Source organism: Uranotaenia lowii, chromosome 2, assembly GCF_029784155.1.
Source record: "Uranotaenia lowii strain MFRU-FL chromosome 2, ASM2978415v1, whole genome shotgun sequence".
NCBI classification, from domain to species: domain Eukaryota; kingdom Metazoa; phylum Arthropoda; class Insecta; order Diptera; family Culicidae; genus Uranotaenia; species Uranotaenia lowii.
Genome location: NC_073692.1, coordinates 368,899,619 through 368,915,282, shown reverse-complemented (window position 1 = coordinate 368,915,282; position 15,664 = coordinate 368,899,619). Strand labels below are relative to the sequence as shown.

General features: G+C 36.1%; 1 protein-coding gene across 1 annotated transcript in view; it reads left to right on the top strand.

Moving 5' to 3' along the window:
* The window catches only part of LOC129741713 (beta-1,4-N-acetylgalactosaminyltransferase bre-4-like), a 109,745-nt gene extending 98,996 nt beyond the window's left edge, over positions 1-10,749 (top strand). Inside the window, exon 7 of the mRNA XM_055733460.1 lies at positions 6,230-10,749. Within this exon, the coding sequence (XP_055589435.1) occupies positions 6,230-6,238 (9 nt within the window). The 3' untranslated portion in view covers positions 6,239-10,749. The remainder of the gene's footprint in view (positions 1-6,229) is intronic.
* The last annotated feature ends 4,915 nt before the right edge of the window (positions 10,750-15,664 follow it).

Sequence of the window (15,664 nt, the reverse complement as noted above, 5' to 3'; positions counted from 1 at the left end):
GAGGAATCAAGCAGTGCAAAATAAAAAAAAAACAATCTTCGGCACACCAGGCACATTGACCACCCCAGGCACGACACACCCCAGATCTTTTATTGACGAATTCTGATCCGTTTCATCTAGTTTTGAACCTAGAGGATAGAATAAGGAGCTTTCATTGAAAACGGTCGTATCAATTAAGAATCTTCATTTTCTCAGCGTATCTCACATACACACGACAACAAAAATTTACTTTGCAGTACACCAGAAATTATTCGTTAGTTTCCATATATTCTTCTAAAAATAATTTTTTTTGGTATTTGTATTGCCTAACGGCTTACTTATACTAATGCACTGTGCAAAAGCCCTATAGAAGTGACAAGCCATCTGATGCCCTTTCCGCTATTGGTGACAAATCAAAGAAAATCAAAGATCTGAAACATTTCTTCAGAGCAACTAGGCTGTCCGGAATATTTTACCTCTAGGTTCATCTTTAAATGGATGCAGCCATCTTGAAAGCGACAGCAAAGTTGAAAAATTCTACCTCTACGGGCCCGGACGATATACAAACAACTTTTTTGAAGCGTTTTATTAAGGTCATTTTTGAAAACTCGTCAATATGATTCTACTCTGTGCCTCATATTGATTGCGCTATTTCGGAGAAGAAAATGCTTGCTATCAACTATTAACAAAACGACGATATAATAATTCTTCTCAAACGATTCAATCTAACCAATTTAATGTCACTTAATCAGTTATGAAAAAACAGTAGGAAAAAATGTAAAAAAAAACTTCTAAAAGATGTACAGTAATAAGATTACTTGCCCAATATTTATGTTTCACTAAAAACTGCTATAAACAACTTGACCCACAGCACAGCTTTCAATCTTCATTAATCCTATAATTCGAAAACAATTTGTATCAAGAAATTCTCTAACCCTTGTAGTAGAAGGGAGTTACAGTGCGAAAACAAAAAAAAAGGTTTTATTTTGGTTAAAATACTCAACTTAAATGAACCACTCTATTTCAAAAAGTTTGCATGAGAGTGGTGGTGGAACACTTCCAAGTCCAAGTGATATGACACGTTTGTAGTAGTGTACTGAACTGACAGCATAGAAGGCAAAAACCAATACACATTGAAGTAACGAATTTGATGGTTCAATTTTGAAACGAACTTTGTAGGCAAAGCACGCGTTTTTAACTCGATGAGAAAAACTAAAATTTCTCGGTCTCGGATTATTTTAATTCTTTCGAAATGCTACGACAATGGCGCGTCCTTATCGAACCTAAGCCTCCCAAGTAAGTTTTTGGAGCCAATGTGTTGAAAATGGCTTAAAGCCAATGTGTTGAAAGAAACGCGGTTTGAAGTGTGTTTAAGTAGACAATTGAAACAAGTCATGGTTTTCATTTTGAATTCAGACATAATTGTACAACATGGCGTCAAGAAAATGTGTGATTTTTTGCTGATTCATTATTTTTGGAAAAAAAAGGAATAAGTCATAGATGGACCATGCATGGAAATAATCTTCAGTGTTAGTGGTTTGAAAATGTAAAAAGTGTTGAAAAAGTTGTAACATAATTCGTGTGGCAAGAACCGGCACATTTTTTTTAATAGTAGAAAAAACGTAGATAGAGACTGTGTGGCAGTAAATATAAAAAAAAAATGTAATAAAGGGACGGAAGGAACCCTAGTTAAAATAAAGTAGAATGGGACGGAAGGACCCAAGTATAAAAACATGGGACGGAAGGAACCCAACTAATAAAAAGAAGAATGAAACGGAAGTTGCCCAAGAAAAAACAAGAAGAAGAATGGGACGGAAGGAACCCAACTAAAGTTAAAAAAAGGAAGAAAAAAGGGACGGAAGGAACCCAATAAAAAAAAATTAAAAAAAAACCTAAGTTAGGAAAAAAGAAGAAGAATGGGACGGAAGGAACCCAAGAAAATACAAAAGGAAAATGGAACGGAAGGATCCAAGAAAAACAAATAAAGGAAGGAGAAGACCAAAAAAAGAAAGGGTCGGAAGGAACCCAATTAGAGAAAAAAGAAGAAGAACGGGATGGAAGAAACGTTAGAGAATTGGTACGGAAAACCCCAAATAAAACAAAAAAAAAAATGAATGAGATTCAAGGACTCAAGAAAAAAAAAAGCGAAAGAAGAAATCTAAATTGGCGAAAAAAAAGAAGAAGAAAGTGAAGGAATAACCCAAGTTGAATAAAAAACATATATAGAAGGAGACGGAAGGAAGCGAAAAAAAATGAGATAGAATGACCAAAGAATAAAAAAAAGGAAAGCACCCAAGCAAAACAAGAAGAAGATTGGGACAAAGGAAATTGAAACGGTGGGGCAACAAAATGGAACGAAAAAACCAACGTAAATGAAGAAAAATAACGTGACGGAAAGAAACGCGTAAAAGAAAAAAAGAAAATGAATTCAATGTAATAGAAAATGGTATAATAGGATCTGAGGGAAGATGAAGAATGGAACGGAAGGACAAGAGTTAAAAAAAAGAATAAAAAAATGGACCACCACAAATGGGATAAAGAAGGGGACAGAAGGATCCAAGAAAAACAAAAACTGAACTGATGGGACCAAAAATTAAAAAAAAAGTAATTTGATGGAGAACCGAAAAAAAAAGAAAATAAACTATGAGTCGAAAGGAAGCCAACTTAAGTTAAAAAAATTATTGGTCGGAAGGAAAATGTAGGTAGAATGGAAGAGAAAGTAAAAAACTTAAATGCAATGCAAAAAAATGCGACGGCAGAATCCCAAGAAAACTCAAAAAGAAGAATAAGAGGGAAGGTAAAATAAAGATAAAATAGTGGGACAGAAGAAAGCTAGTAAAATGAAAAAAAAAAGATTAATGGGATTAAAGACTTAAGAAAAAAAAAGAATTATGCGAAGGAAGATGCCCAAGTTGAAAAAAAGGAGAAGAAATGGGCGAAAGAATCCAAGTAAAATAAAAAATAAAAATATTATATGCGGAAGGAAGCGAAAAAAAATGAGATAGAATGACCAAAGAATAAAAAAAAGGAAAGCACCCAAGCAAAACAAGAAGAAGATTGGGACAAAGGAAATTGAAACGGTGGGACAACAAAATGGAACGAAAAAACCAACATAAATGAAGAAAAATAACGTGACGGAAAGAAACGCGTAAAAGAAAAAAAGAAAATGAATTCAATGTAATAGAAAATGGTATAATAGGATCTGAGGGAAGATGAAGAATGGAACGGAAGGACAAGAGTTAAAAAAAAAAGAATAAAAAAATGGACCACCACAAATGGGATAAAGAAGGGGACAGAAGGATCCAAGAAAAACAAAAACTGAACTGATGGGACCAAAAAAAAAAAGTAATTTGATGGAGAACCGAAAAAAAAGAAAATAAACTATGAGTCGAAAGGAAGCCAACTTAAGTTAAAAAAATTATTGGTCGGAAGGAAAATGTAGGTAGAATGGAAGAGAAAGTAAAAAAACTTAAATGCAATGCAAAAAAATGCGACGGCAGAATCCCAAGAAAACTCAAAAAGAAGAATAAGAGGGAAGGTAAAATAAAGATAAAATAGTGGGACAGAAGAAAGCTAGTAAAATAAAAAAAATGAATAAAAGATGAATGGAACGAAAGGACCCTAGAAAAAAATGAGATAACACCCAAGCAGGAAAAAGTTGGTTAAAAGGACTAAGTAAAAAAAAGGGATGAAAAGGCCCAAGCAAAATAAGAAAGGAACGTAAGAGCTCGAGTAAAAATAAAAACAATATAGGATCTCAATTTAAAAATGGAAAGGACGGAAGAAATGAAAACAAAATAATAAAAAAAAACCCTAAAAAAAAGTAATAGGTACGAAAGGAATCAAGAAAAAAAAGAGAAATGGGATGGAAGAACCCAAGCCAAAAAAAAACAAGAAGAATGGGACAGAAGAACACAAAAAAAAGGAAAATGGGAAAGGAGGGACCCAAAAAAAAAATAATAATAATAAAGGATCGAAAGAACAAAAGAGAAATATAAAAGAAAATGGACTCAAGTTAACAGAAAATGGTATAGTAGGATCTGAGGGAAGATGAAGAATGGAACGGAAGGACCCTAGTAAAAAAAAAGAACAAAGGGACCAAACAAATGGGTAAAACGACTCTGAATAATTTAATATTTCTCTGTCTGTCAGAGTACAAAAAATATATTGAGAATTTGACCAACCTAAATGAAAACAGAAGGATACACAAAAATGAAAAAAGTATAAAAGAGAAAGTGGGAGTAAACGTTAAAAAAAATCACAATGAAAAAAACTGTGTGTTGACAATTTTCTATCGAGTAATGTGGCCGAGTACAAATACATATTGTTTTCTGGGACAAGACATATCGAGACCGGATATCATAATTGTTTGTGCAGAACATAATTTCTATCAGAAAGATTTTGGCAGAAAATAACTCTTAATATAAAAAAATGGATGGAACAAAGGTAAACCGGAATTTTTGGAGACGTAAGAATAATATATTGTATCATGTTTCCATGAATTGAGCAGGTCTCGGAAGGGACTGCTGAAAGCCTCAGATGTTTTAATGCTTTTGTGTTGCCGAAAATTTAACTCGATGATCGATTTAAAAGGAATTAAACAATGTTGAACGCAGAATCAAATATAAATACTACTGCAGTTTCTTTCAGCTGTATTTTCCAAAAAGTATGGGAGTCGCCTGACATGAGTTCGGTCGTGAAATTTTGTATACTGGTGAGGGTCAAATCAAGTATACTAAGAAAATATCAAAAAAAAGTCTAGAAGAGTACAGGCGAAGGAGAATGTAGTAGAAGGGAGTTACAGTGCGAAAACAAAAAAAAAAGGTTTTATTTTGGTTAAAATACTCAACTTAAATGAACCACTCTATTTCAAAAAGTTTGCATGAGAGTGGTGGTGGAACACTTCCAAGTCCAAGTGATATGACACGTTTGTAGTAGTGTACTGAACTGACAGCATAGAAGGCAAAAACCAATACACATTGAAGTAACGAATTTGATGGTTCAATTTTGAAACGAACTTTGTAGGCAAAGCACGCGTTTTTAACTCGATGAGAAAAACTAAAATTTCTCGGTCTCGGATTATTTTAATTCTTTCGAAATGCTACGACAACCCTATCATGTGAATGGTGACTGGTGACAAGAGAAAGAATGTTAAAAGCATAACTTTGCATTTTGGCTTTCAGCATCTTGTATTTTAATTGATCAAAGCAACCGGAGCCTGTAACGAAAATATTAGCTACAGGAAACAAACATGGAAAAATTTCTTTTCGAAAACTTTTGGCTGTGAAAACAACTCTTGTCAACCAACTTTCTGTTCACCATTCTACAATCTTTCTCTTTCTGTACAATCTAAATGATTTAAAAAAGGCACCCCAGCAAATCGATAGGAAAAAAAAATGTTTGAAACAAGGGGGGAAATCGGAAAGCTCTCACCGGGGTTTTCAGTTTTTGAGGTCCTTGTCGATTGCCACCTCCCGCATTATGGCATCCATTTTTGCTTGCATTCATCACTTTTCCAGCCACAAATCAGTCCAGTTCTTTTTTTTCATTCCACACCACACATCAGCTTTTCTAGATACGATAATTTATTCTTCGATTTTTTTGTAAATCTTCAAAACATTCCTAAAACATTCCTCAAAACACAAGTTTTTTTTCGAGAGAGGAAAAAAACCCAAAAAAAATGCATCGCAGTGAGTAAACAGAAAAACGCGTCCGCACCCGAACAACTCCTACTCGGAACTCCATCAACATGTGATCCGTTGATTTTTTATACAAATAAACAAATAACTGGTTGTACATCTGGTTGGAAATAATCGACTAAAAACCTGCTAAAAACATAAGAGCAGTGGTAGAAATTTTGACATTTTGAAAATTTTACCATGCAAAAATGTTTTCAAGATCTTGGGGCGTTGTATTTTTTTACAACATTGTTTCTATTTCAGCCATATGTGATAGAAATATTGCTATTTTTGCATCACAGCATGCGAAAATACAACACGTGTTGTAAAAAAACTAGAAGGCCACAGATCTTGAAAATGTTTTTGCATGGCAAAATTGCATGAAAACTTAACAAAATATTCGGCCGAATGTTCGATTAGCCGAATAGTTAAAAATGTCAACACATAGTATTCCGTTGACCGAATACCAATATTTGGTGCATCTCTAATTAAAATCACAATGGAACAACTTCAGGGATTTAATTTTCCATTATTTCTGTAATTGATTTGAAACTTCTTTTTTCCCATTACAGAGCAGCTGATGACAGTCGTTCCTATCGAACTGGCTTGGATGAGATGGCCCTTCAACCAACAGTACAGGTCAGATCGGTACCAACCTGATCGATTGATTAAACAATTCCGCACAATCTCATCATCTCATAGCAGTTAAATAAATCAGAAAGCGGGGCCCGCGAGTGGAAGTTGCGGCAAAATCAGCTAACAACATCCATCTTTGTAAAGGTTATGTGTAGTACCTATGGCTATTTATTCTACGGAAAAATTGGAACGGAAGCTGGGCTGCTTTTTCTCTTCTTGGAGAAGGTTGTATATAAACACTAGATCTTCGAATTGGTAGTGTACTTCGGAAAAGTGGAAGACCCTGAACGATAATATCCGTCTATTTTTTAGTTGATCTTTTAGGGTTTTTTTCTAATTAGGTGAAAATGTTAAAGTGGAAAAACGATGATTAGAAAAAGATATTACGATAATCATCTGAAAGTGAGATTTTAGGAAACTGTGTTACTTAATTTAGGAATCAAAAGAAAAATAAACAGGTACTCGAACGTGGTGCCTTCTGGCAGATATTAGTTTAAAAATCATTACCTGATGATGATGAATAACGATCAAAGGAGAAACTTGTCTCGCACTTAGGCACAAAACGAATCTTTTTTTAATTGTATTAAAGTTGCAAACACACAGCTCCACTCGAGAAAAAAAAGAGTTATAAACTAGTTTAACGAATGATTTAAAATGTTAAAAAATTTCTAAAAAAAACGCACGAAAACCAAATCTTTTTCACGTGGGCACAATTATGAAACTTTAAGTTCCGTCCTGTCGATAATTAACATTCGGTGAAATTAGCACTAACGGTACTATTGATAGGTTTTTCGATAAATTACAACACAATCTTGATTAGAAGATAGCAACAAACAAAAAATAATTTATCGTCTCCAGACACTAAACATTCAAAAAAAACACGAATACGTACACAACTGAAACGTTCAATCAACTCTTAGTGAAATCTCTAGTAGAATCAATTCAATTCGCAACGGAAAAGTATTATCGAGAAGACAACAAACAAACAAAAAAATAACAATTATTATCGAAACAATCCTGTAACGATGATTAAAATAATAGACTAAAAACCAGTCTTGATATTTAAATTGTTATAAATTATTCAGCATCAAGCAAGATCAACGTCAGACAAGGAACATCTACGAATGTTTTCAATTTTCTCAGTAGAATCTTAATAGTTATTTTTTGATAAAATATGAAAAAAAAAAACAACTCAAGCACTTTTCACAAAAAATAAAACAAAAGCTACGCCAAAAATAGACAAGCGTTGAAAAAATTAGAAACGTTACGGATTCTTAAATTCGGTTAAGTTGCACTGAATGCTGTTTAGATTCTTTAAAAAAAAGTTCTGTTAAATTAAATGAAAAAAGGTAGATAGGTTGATATAACTATTATTATTGCTGCAAAATAAAATGTTTTGAAAACGTGAGTATAACTCAAAATTTTTAGATCAAATTATTCATATCTGTACTATCTTTAGTGTTCACTTGGAACATTTTACCTCTTCTAGTTTACAAAATGTTTACGAAAAATTCTCTCGAGAAAATCGTCATGAAAATAGCCAAAGTTATTTGTTAACGATTCCAGCAAGAAAATTCAGGTCAAAATTTTATATTTAGCCCCATTGCTATCCCATTTAAAATATTTGTTTGAATCATCTTTAAGAATTTAAAAAAATTAATTCGGTGTCAATATCCAGAAATTTAAATCACAATCTCAATTTCAAATAAAAACTCTGAATCTGAAATCTGAAATCTGAAATCTAAAATCTGAAATCTAATTTTGAAATCTGAATCTGAAATCTGATTCTGAAATTTGAAATCTGAAATCTGAAATCTGAAATCAGAAATCTGAATCTGAAACTGAATTTGAAATCTGAAATCTAAAATTTGAGTCTGAAATCTGAATCTGAAATCTGAATCTGAAATCTGAATCTGAAATCTGAATCTGAAATCTGAATCTGAAATCTGAATCTGAAATCTGAATCTGAAATCTGAATCTGAAATCTGAAATCTGAATCTGAAATCTGAATCTGAAATCTGAATCTGAATCTGAATCTGAAATCTGAATCTGAAATCTTAATCTGAAATCTGAATCGGAAATCTGATTCTGAAATCGGAATCTGAATTCTAAATCTTAAACCTGAATCTGAAATCTGAATTTGAAATCTGAAATCTGATTCTGAAATTTGAAATCTGAAATCTGAATCTGAAACTGAATTTGAAATCTGAAATCTAAAATTTGAGTCTGAAATCTGAATCTGAATTTGAAATCTGAATCTGAAATCTGAATCTGAAATCTGAATCTGAAATCTGAATCTGAAACCTGAATCTGAATCTGAAATCTGAATCTGAAATCTGAATCTGAAATCTGAATCTGAAATCTGAATCTGAAATCTGAATCTGAAATCTGAATCTGAAATCTGAATCTGAAATCTGAATCTGAAATCTGAATGTGAAATCTGAATGTGAAATCTGAATGTGAAATCTGAATCTGAAATCTGAATCTGAAATCTGAATCTGAAATCTGAATCTGAAATCTGAATCTGAAATCTGAATCTGAAATCTGAATCTGAAATCTGAATCTGAAATCTGAATCTGAATTCTGAATCTGAAATCTGAATCTGAAATCTGAATCTGAAATCTGAATCTGAAATCTGAATCTGAAATCTGAATCTGAAATCTGAATCTGAAATCTGAATCTGAAATCTGAATCTGAAATCTGAATCTGAAATCTGAATCTGAAATCTGAAATCTGAATCTAAAATCTGAATCTGAAATCTGAATCTGAAATCTGAGTCTGAAATCTGAATCTGAAATCTGAATCTGAAATCTGAATTTGAAATCTGAATCTGAAATCTGAATCTGAAATCTGAATCTGAAATCTGAATCTGAAATCTGAATCTGAAATCTGAATCTGAAATCTGAATCTGAAATCTGAATCTGAAATCTGAATCTGAAATCTGAATCTGAAATCTGAATTTGAAATCTGAATCTGAAATCTGAATCTGAAATCTGAATCTGAAATCTGAATTAGAAATCTGAATCTGAAATCTGAATCTGAAATCTGAATCTGAAATCTGAATTAGAAATCTGAATCTGAATCTGAAATCTGAATCTGAAATCTGAATCTGAAATCTGAATCTGAAATCTGAATCTGAAATCTGAATCTGAAATCTGAATCTGAAATCTGAATCTGAAATCTGAATCTGAAACCTGAATCTGAAATCTAAATCTGAAATCTGAATCTGAAATCTAAATCTGAAATCTGAATCTGAAATCTAAATCTGAAATCTGAATCTGAAATAAGAATCTGAATCTGAGCTTTTTGAATTCTTCCTCTAAGTTCAGAATCTGAATTTCAATTTCTGAATTGCTTTTTATTTGGAAAATCTCTTGTCATTTTGATTCGAGAATCATTCTGTCTTTTTTATTTTCTATTGTGATTTTCTGCTCCTTGATTGTTTTTGTCTATTTTTCTCTGTTTATACATTAAAATAAAAATTGATCTGATTTCTCCAAAATTTACTCAAAAAAGCCAAAAAATTCAGCCCATGTAATGCTGTAAAAAGAACATCACGACAATACACAAACCGATCACCACACAATTTATGAAGAGCAAAACAAAAAAAAAAACAAAATAGAAATGTATAATACAGTACAGTTTACCGTTTATAAGCTCCAATTCCAAAAACAAACTTAAACCAAAAAGAGCCGAATGATAAATAGTTTTCACGACACCAGTTGTAGAGGAACTTTGATTAAATTCAGTCAATTTCAAATCGAAATCGTTACCAAAACAGCTACAAAAAAAAAATCTTTGATATTTTCCTCGTTCCAAAATCGATTGCAACATATTCCAATTCCAGTACCCAACATTATCAACAGTACAATGACTCGTAATTCCCAAAATTTTAATAGGAAAATATAACAGAAAATAAGTAAAAAAAATCCACTTCCAATTATTAAGTTTTTCCCTTCCCTCAAAAATTAAATGGGTCATAAGCAGAAAATCAAACAGGGCTTATTTTAGCGGAACAAAATCTCCCTCAACAAAAAAAAAAGTTTATCTGTAAGATCGTAAAGTGCCATATCAGAAAAAACAAGAACAAACAAATGAGATCGAAAAACACGATGATAATAAGCCAACGTGCGCTAACAAAATCAGCAAAACTCAAATAAAAACATACTTTCAAAAATACCATACTCGAAAAGAAAAAAAAAAGATAAACTGATATTGTAACTTATTCGTGTGATGAATGAAAATCGCTAGCCGGGAAATCGAACAAAATAAGGGATGTTGTCAAGTGTTTTTTTTTTTGCGTTTATTTTATAAACGTACATGCAACCATCATTTATTGCTGAAATGAAAATAAAAATGTTATCAATGAAAATGGTACAGGAACACATAGACACACAAAACACTCGAAACGATGGGGTAGGTGGGAATTGCTGGAATAAAAATAATTTTTCTGGAAGTGCGTCCGTTTTTTTTTCCAACTGTGAAACTTGAAAAGAAATTTTTTTTTGACCAAGTGAATACCTTCCTTATATTTTTTTCAATAAATTTCTACTGACGAAGGTTCTGAATTGAGTGAAGTAAAATTTCAATGCTGAACGAAGCACTTTTATGGAGGCTTAGTAGGCGTTGCATAAATAGGAAGTGGAAAGTTTTTGCTCCGGAAAATTTCGATATAAAAAAAATCGTAAAAAAAGGGGACTGTTCTCGACCGTTGAGCAGACAAGTTCAGTCGTGCTTTTTGAGCTTCAAGTGGCATAAGTTGTGTACCCCTACCGTCGCCCAAGATGGGCAAAGGGAAGAAGAGTAATAACTCCAAAAGGAAGAAAGCGGCTGATGTCGAAGGTGGCAAGCAATCGTCGGACTGTGCCTCTCCGAAACGGAAGCTTCCTCCAAGCCATGCTCGCTCGAGAAGCGACCGCTCATCGCGTGAATCCAAGAGTATGGAATCTGCTAGTGAGGCCAGTGCATCTCATTTCACTCCCAGCGTGGTTCATTCCCGTTCCTCAGCGACCAAGCCTGACGGAAACCCAACCGCATCAATCAACTAACCTGAAATCAAAGTGAAACTCCCGCCACTGGTAGTGAAGGATGTTTCACTTAACAAACTGGTTAGCTTGCTAGCCACCGTCAACGCCCAAGCTGAATACAAACTCACGTCAATTGGCATCAAAGTTCTGCTACATGTCAAGGATGAATTTGACCGGATCACAAAGGTTCTGAAGGTGTTCATCAGGGGTCTTCCAAACATCGAAACCGAGGTGATTGCGGCTGAAATCGAAAATCGCTACAAGCTGGTTCCCATCGGAATCTTTCGTATAATACGGAAGAATGAAAGCTCCCGAAAACTTCCGGATTGTCTCTTTCTGGTACATTTTCAGAAAGGGACAGTTACACTGAACGCCCTACAAGCTGTCCGACCGCTTTTTTCGATCATCGTCCGGTGGGAACCGTACCGTGGTGGGCATCGTGGTGTCACCTAGTGCCAGCGTGGCTTAAGTTTTGGTACCCGAAACTGTTTCATCGCACCTAGATGCAGTATCTGTGCCCTTAAACACTCAACATCCACCTGCCCTGTGGCGGAAGCAGCTGAGTTCAAGTGTGTTAACTGCGGAGGGTCTCATCAGGGTTCAGACCGCCAATGCCCAAAACGCGAGGAATACAAACAGATCCGAAAGAATGCATCAACCAACCACCAGCCAGGCCGAAACAGGATTCGAGCTCCCCCGGCGTTCACTGACGTGAATTTTCCTGCTCTGCCAACGCGTGGTTCGGTCCCCAATCCATCAGCCCAACCTCCCGTTGGTTCATCATCATCCCCCCTCCCCCCTGGATTCCAATGGCAAGCAGCTCCATCAAACAACCAATCCGAGCTGTTCTCTGCGGACGAACTGATGGAAATCTTCGTCAACATGACTAGTGCCCTACGCAATTGTCGAAGCAAACCCGAGCAGATCCAAGTGCTCGGAAAATTTATCATCCAATATGGCCTCTAAACCACTTACCATCTTTACTTGGAACGCTCGCTAGAGCGAAAACCATCGAGCTTGCCGATTTTCTTCGTAAGCATAACATCAATGTGGGCCTCTTGACAGAAACCCACCTGAAGTCAGGTGACAGCTTCTGGTTGCCAGAACACAACATCATCCGACTTGATCGCACCAGCTCCAGGGGGGGTGGTGTTGCGATCATCGTTAGAAAGGGTATCCGGTACCTTATCCTGCCACACTTCCGCTCTACTGTGATAGAGTCCCTCGGTGTGGAACTACAGTCATCATCCGGTATTATTCAAGTTATCGTTGTGTACTGCCCCCGTCAGTGTACAGCCAGCAACGACTTAGCAGCCCAATTCAAGCGAGACTTAACGGCCATCACTCGCAACATCTCCCGTTTCGTCGTGGGTGGCGATCTGAACGCTCGTCACGAAGCATGGCGCAACTACTAGCAAAACCAAAACTGCTGTTCGACCACTCCCAGCACGGACTGTACACGGTGCAGTTCCCAGACGAGCCCACTTTCATCTCTCCGGCGGGAAATCCTTCCACGCTGGACTTCTTCCTAACGAACATCGGCCTATCCAAGCCGGTGACCTACAACGAACTCAGCTCCGATCACCAACCGGTGGTGGCAGAAGTCGATTCCAACGTTATTCCGGCCCCGAGATCTCAGCGCAAGGACTACCATCATGTGAACTGGGTTCACTTCAGCCGTATGGTGGACCGAAACATCGACGAGAACCCACCGTTGAACTCTGAAGACGACATCGACCTGGCAATCGCGGGACTACAACGAGCCATATCCGTGGTTGACGAGGCTCTGGTACGGCGTGTTCCTGTGAGGGGTAAGTTTGTAGCCATTGATTCCCATACCCAATTGCTTATTAGATTGCGGAATTTGCGTAGACGCCAATTTCAGAGGTCCGGTGATCTTAATCTTAAACAACATATGACCGATCTGAATAGGCAGATTGCCTCCAGGATGGCTGCACTCCGAAACGAGAGTTTTGAACGCATCGTGAAAAATCTGGATGATCGCTCCAAGCCTTTTTGGAAAATAGCCAAAGTTCTTAGGTCCCATCCCAAACCTGTTCCTCCTCTTAAAATTGCTGATTCAATTCTTGTCACCCCTGAAGAAAAGGCAAATGCCATAGGCGACCATATTCTTACATCGCATTTGCTTGGCTCTAACGTCCAAAGCCCGCTAGAATCTCAGGTTGCGAAATGCGTCCACAATTTAGATTCCTCAGACAAAATCTCTGCTGACCAGATTTGCTCAGCGCTTAAGTTTTCCAAAAATATGATGGCCCCTGGGTTTGATGGTATCTTTAACCTAATCCTTAAAAAGCTCAGCAACAAAGTATACCAACTACTTAGTACTATTCTTAATAAATGCCTGGAGCTTCTCTACTTCCCGGCTAGCTGGAAAATAGCCAAAATCATCCCCATCCGTAAATCTGGAAAATATCCAACATTGCCTTCAAGCTACAGACCAATAAGTCTCCTTTCAGCGCTGAGCAAACTTTTTGAGAAGCTTATACTAAAACGGTTGCTCAAGTTTGTGGAGGAATATAACATTATCCTTCCTGAGCAATTTGGTTTCAGGAAAGGGCCTCACACCAACTAGTTTGAGTGATAAACACCATCAGAAGGAACAAAAGTGTATCTAAATCTACACCCATGGCCCTACTAGACGTCGAGAAAGCGTTTGACAATGTTTGGCATGATGGACTAGTTTACAAGCTATGCTCACTCAATTTCCCTGTATATTTCAGCAAAATAACCCGAAACTATCTTCAGCATAGGTCGTTTAGAGTGTCGTTGAATAGTTGCTTATCCGACATCATCTCCATCCCGGCAGGTGTTCCGCAAGGTAGTTTGCTGGGCCGACTACTCTACATCATCTACACCTCTGACTTTCCTCCCCTCGGGGACGGCTGCATGTTTTACCTTTATGCGGATAACACCGCAATTGCCGTTAAGGGAAGAAAGCCCCGTGAAATCACAAACAAACTGCAACGATCCCTAAACACCTTTGCAAACTATGCCAAAACATGGAAAATCAAAATCAATGCCTCCAAGACTCAAGCAATTATGTTTCTCCACAAACAATCCCCAAAACTTAAACCTCCATCCAAATGTACGGTAATCATGGACGGCACAAGGATCCAATGGTCCACTGAGGTCGTTTACTTAGGACTAATGTTTGACGAAAAACTGCTTTTTAGATCACATATCGAAAGAACGTTGACAAAGTGTCATTCGTTAATAAGGTGTTAATATCCGCTGATAAATCGCAAATCCCGCCTCTCTGGGATAAATAAATTGGCAGTCTACAAGCAAATTATTTCACCTGCAATCTTCTACGCTTCTGTGGTGTGGGGATCTTGTGCTCAAACTCTTAGGAACAAACTGCAAGTCGTCCAAAACCGAATCTTGAGGATGATACTGGATCGCCCTTTCCAAACCAGAGTTTCCGAACTCCACAACGATGCAGGAGTGCAAAAATTGGATACCAACATTGATAAAACAAAAACAAATTTATAGAAAAATGCAACCAATCAGAATACGCTTTGATAAACACCTTGTACATAGAAAATTTTAACCTAAACTTTTAGTCTTTAGTAGCTTTAGGTTGTACATTAGACTGAGTCGATTTGGGGTAATTTTCGAACTTCTCAAACCCTGGGGTCTAAAAAGCTTCGTTTTGGTTCAAAACTCATCCATGATTTTTTGCAGAATTGTTATGTAACGTTTACATGAGTAAATTTGAACTTTAAAGTTTGTATGGGAAAATTGAATATTTTGTACTGAAAAATCAACATCACTTTTGTTTCTTCTGTGAAACCGAGCTTGCTAATGGTTTTTGTGCCAATTTATAAATTTCATACAGGAAATTTTCTGCTGAACAACTTTGTCGAATATCATAACTTCGTATCTTTTTAGACAAAAAAGTTATTAGCTCTTTAACAGGTGTATGTCTTTTGGCATTGATAAACAAGAAATTCAATTGACACCACTGCTGAGTGCCGAGCGAAGTATTGCAAGACCACTTTTCATGCCATACTTCGTGGGGCACAAGCAGTGGTGTCAATTGAATTCATGGTTTATCAATCCAAAAAGACATACACCTGTTAAACAGCTAATAACTTTTTTGCCTATAAAGATACGAAGTTATGATATTCGACAAAGTTGTTCAGCGAAAAATTTCCTTAAAGGAATTTATAAATTGGCACAAAAACCATAATCCGGCTCGGTTCCACAGAAGAAACAAAAATGATGTTGATTTTTCAGTACAAAATATTCAATTTTCCCATACAAACCTTAAAGTTCAAATTTACTCATGTTAACGTTACTTAAAAATTCTGTAGAAAATCA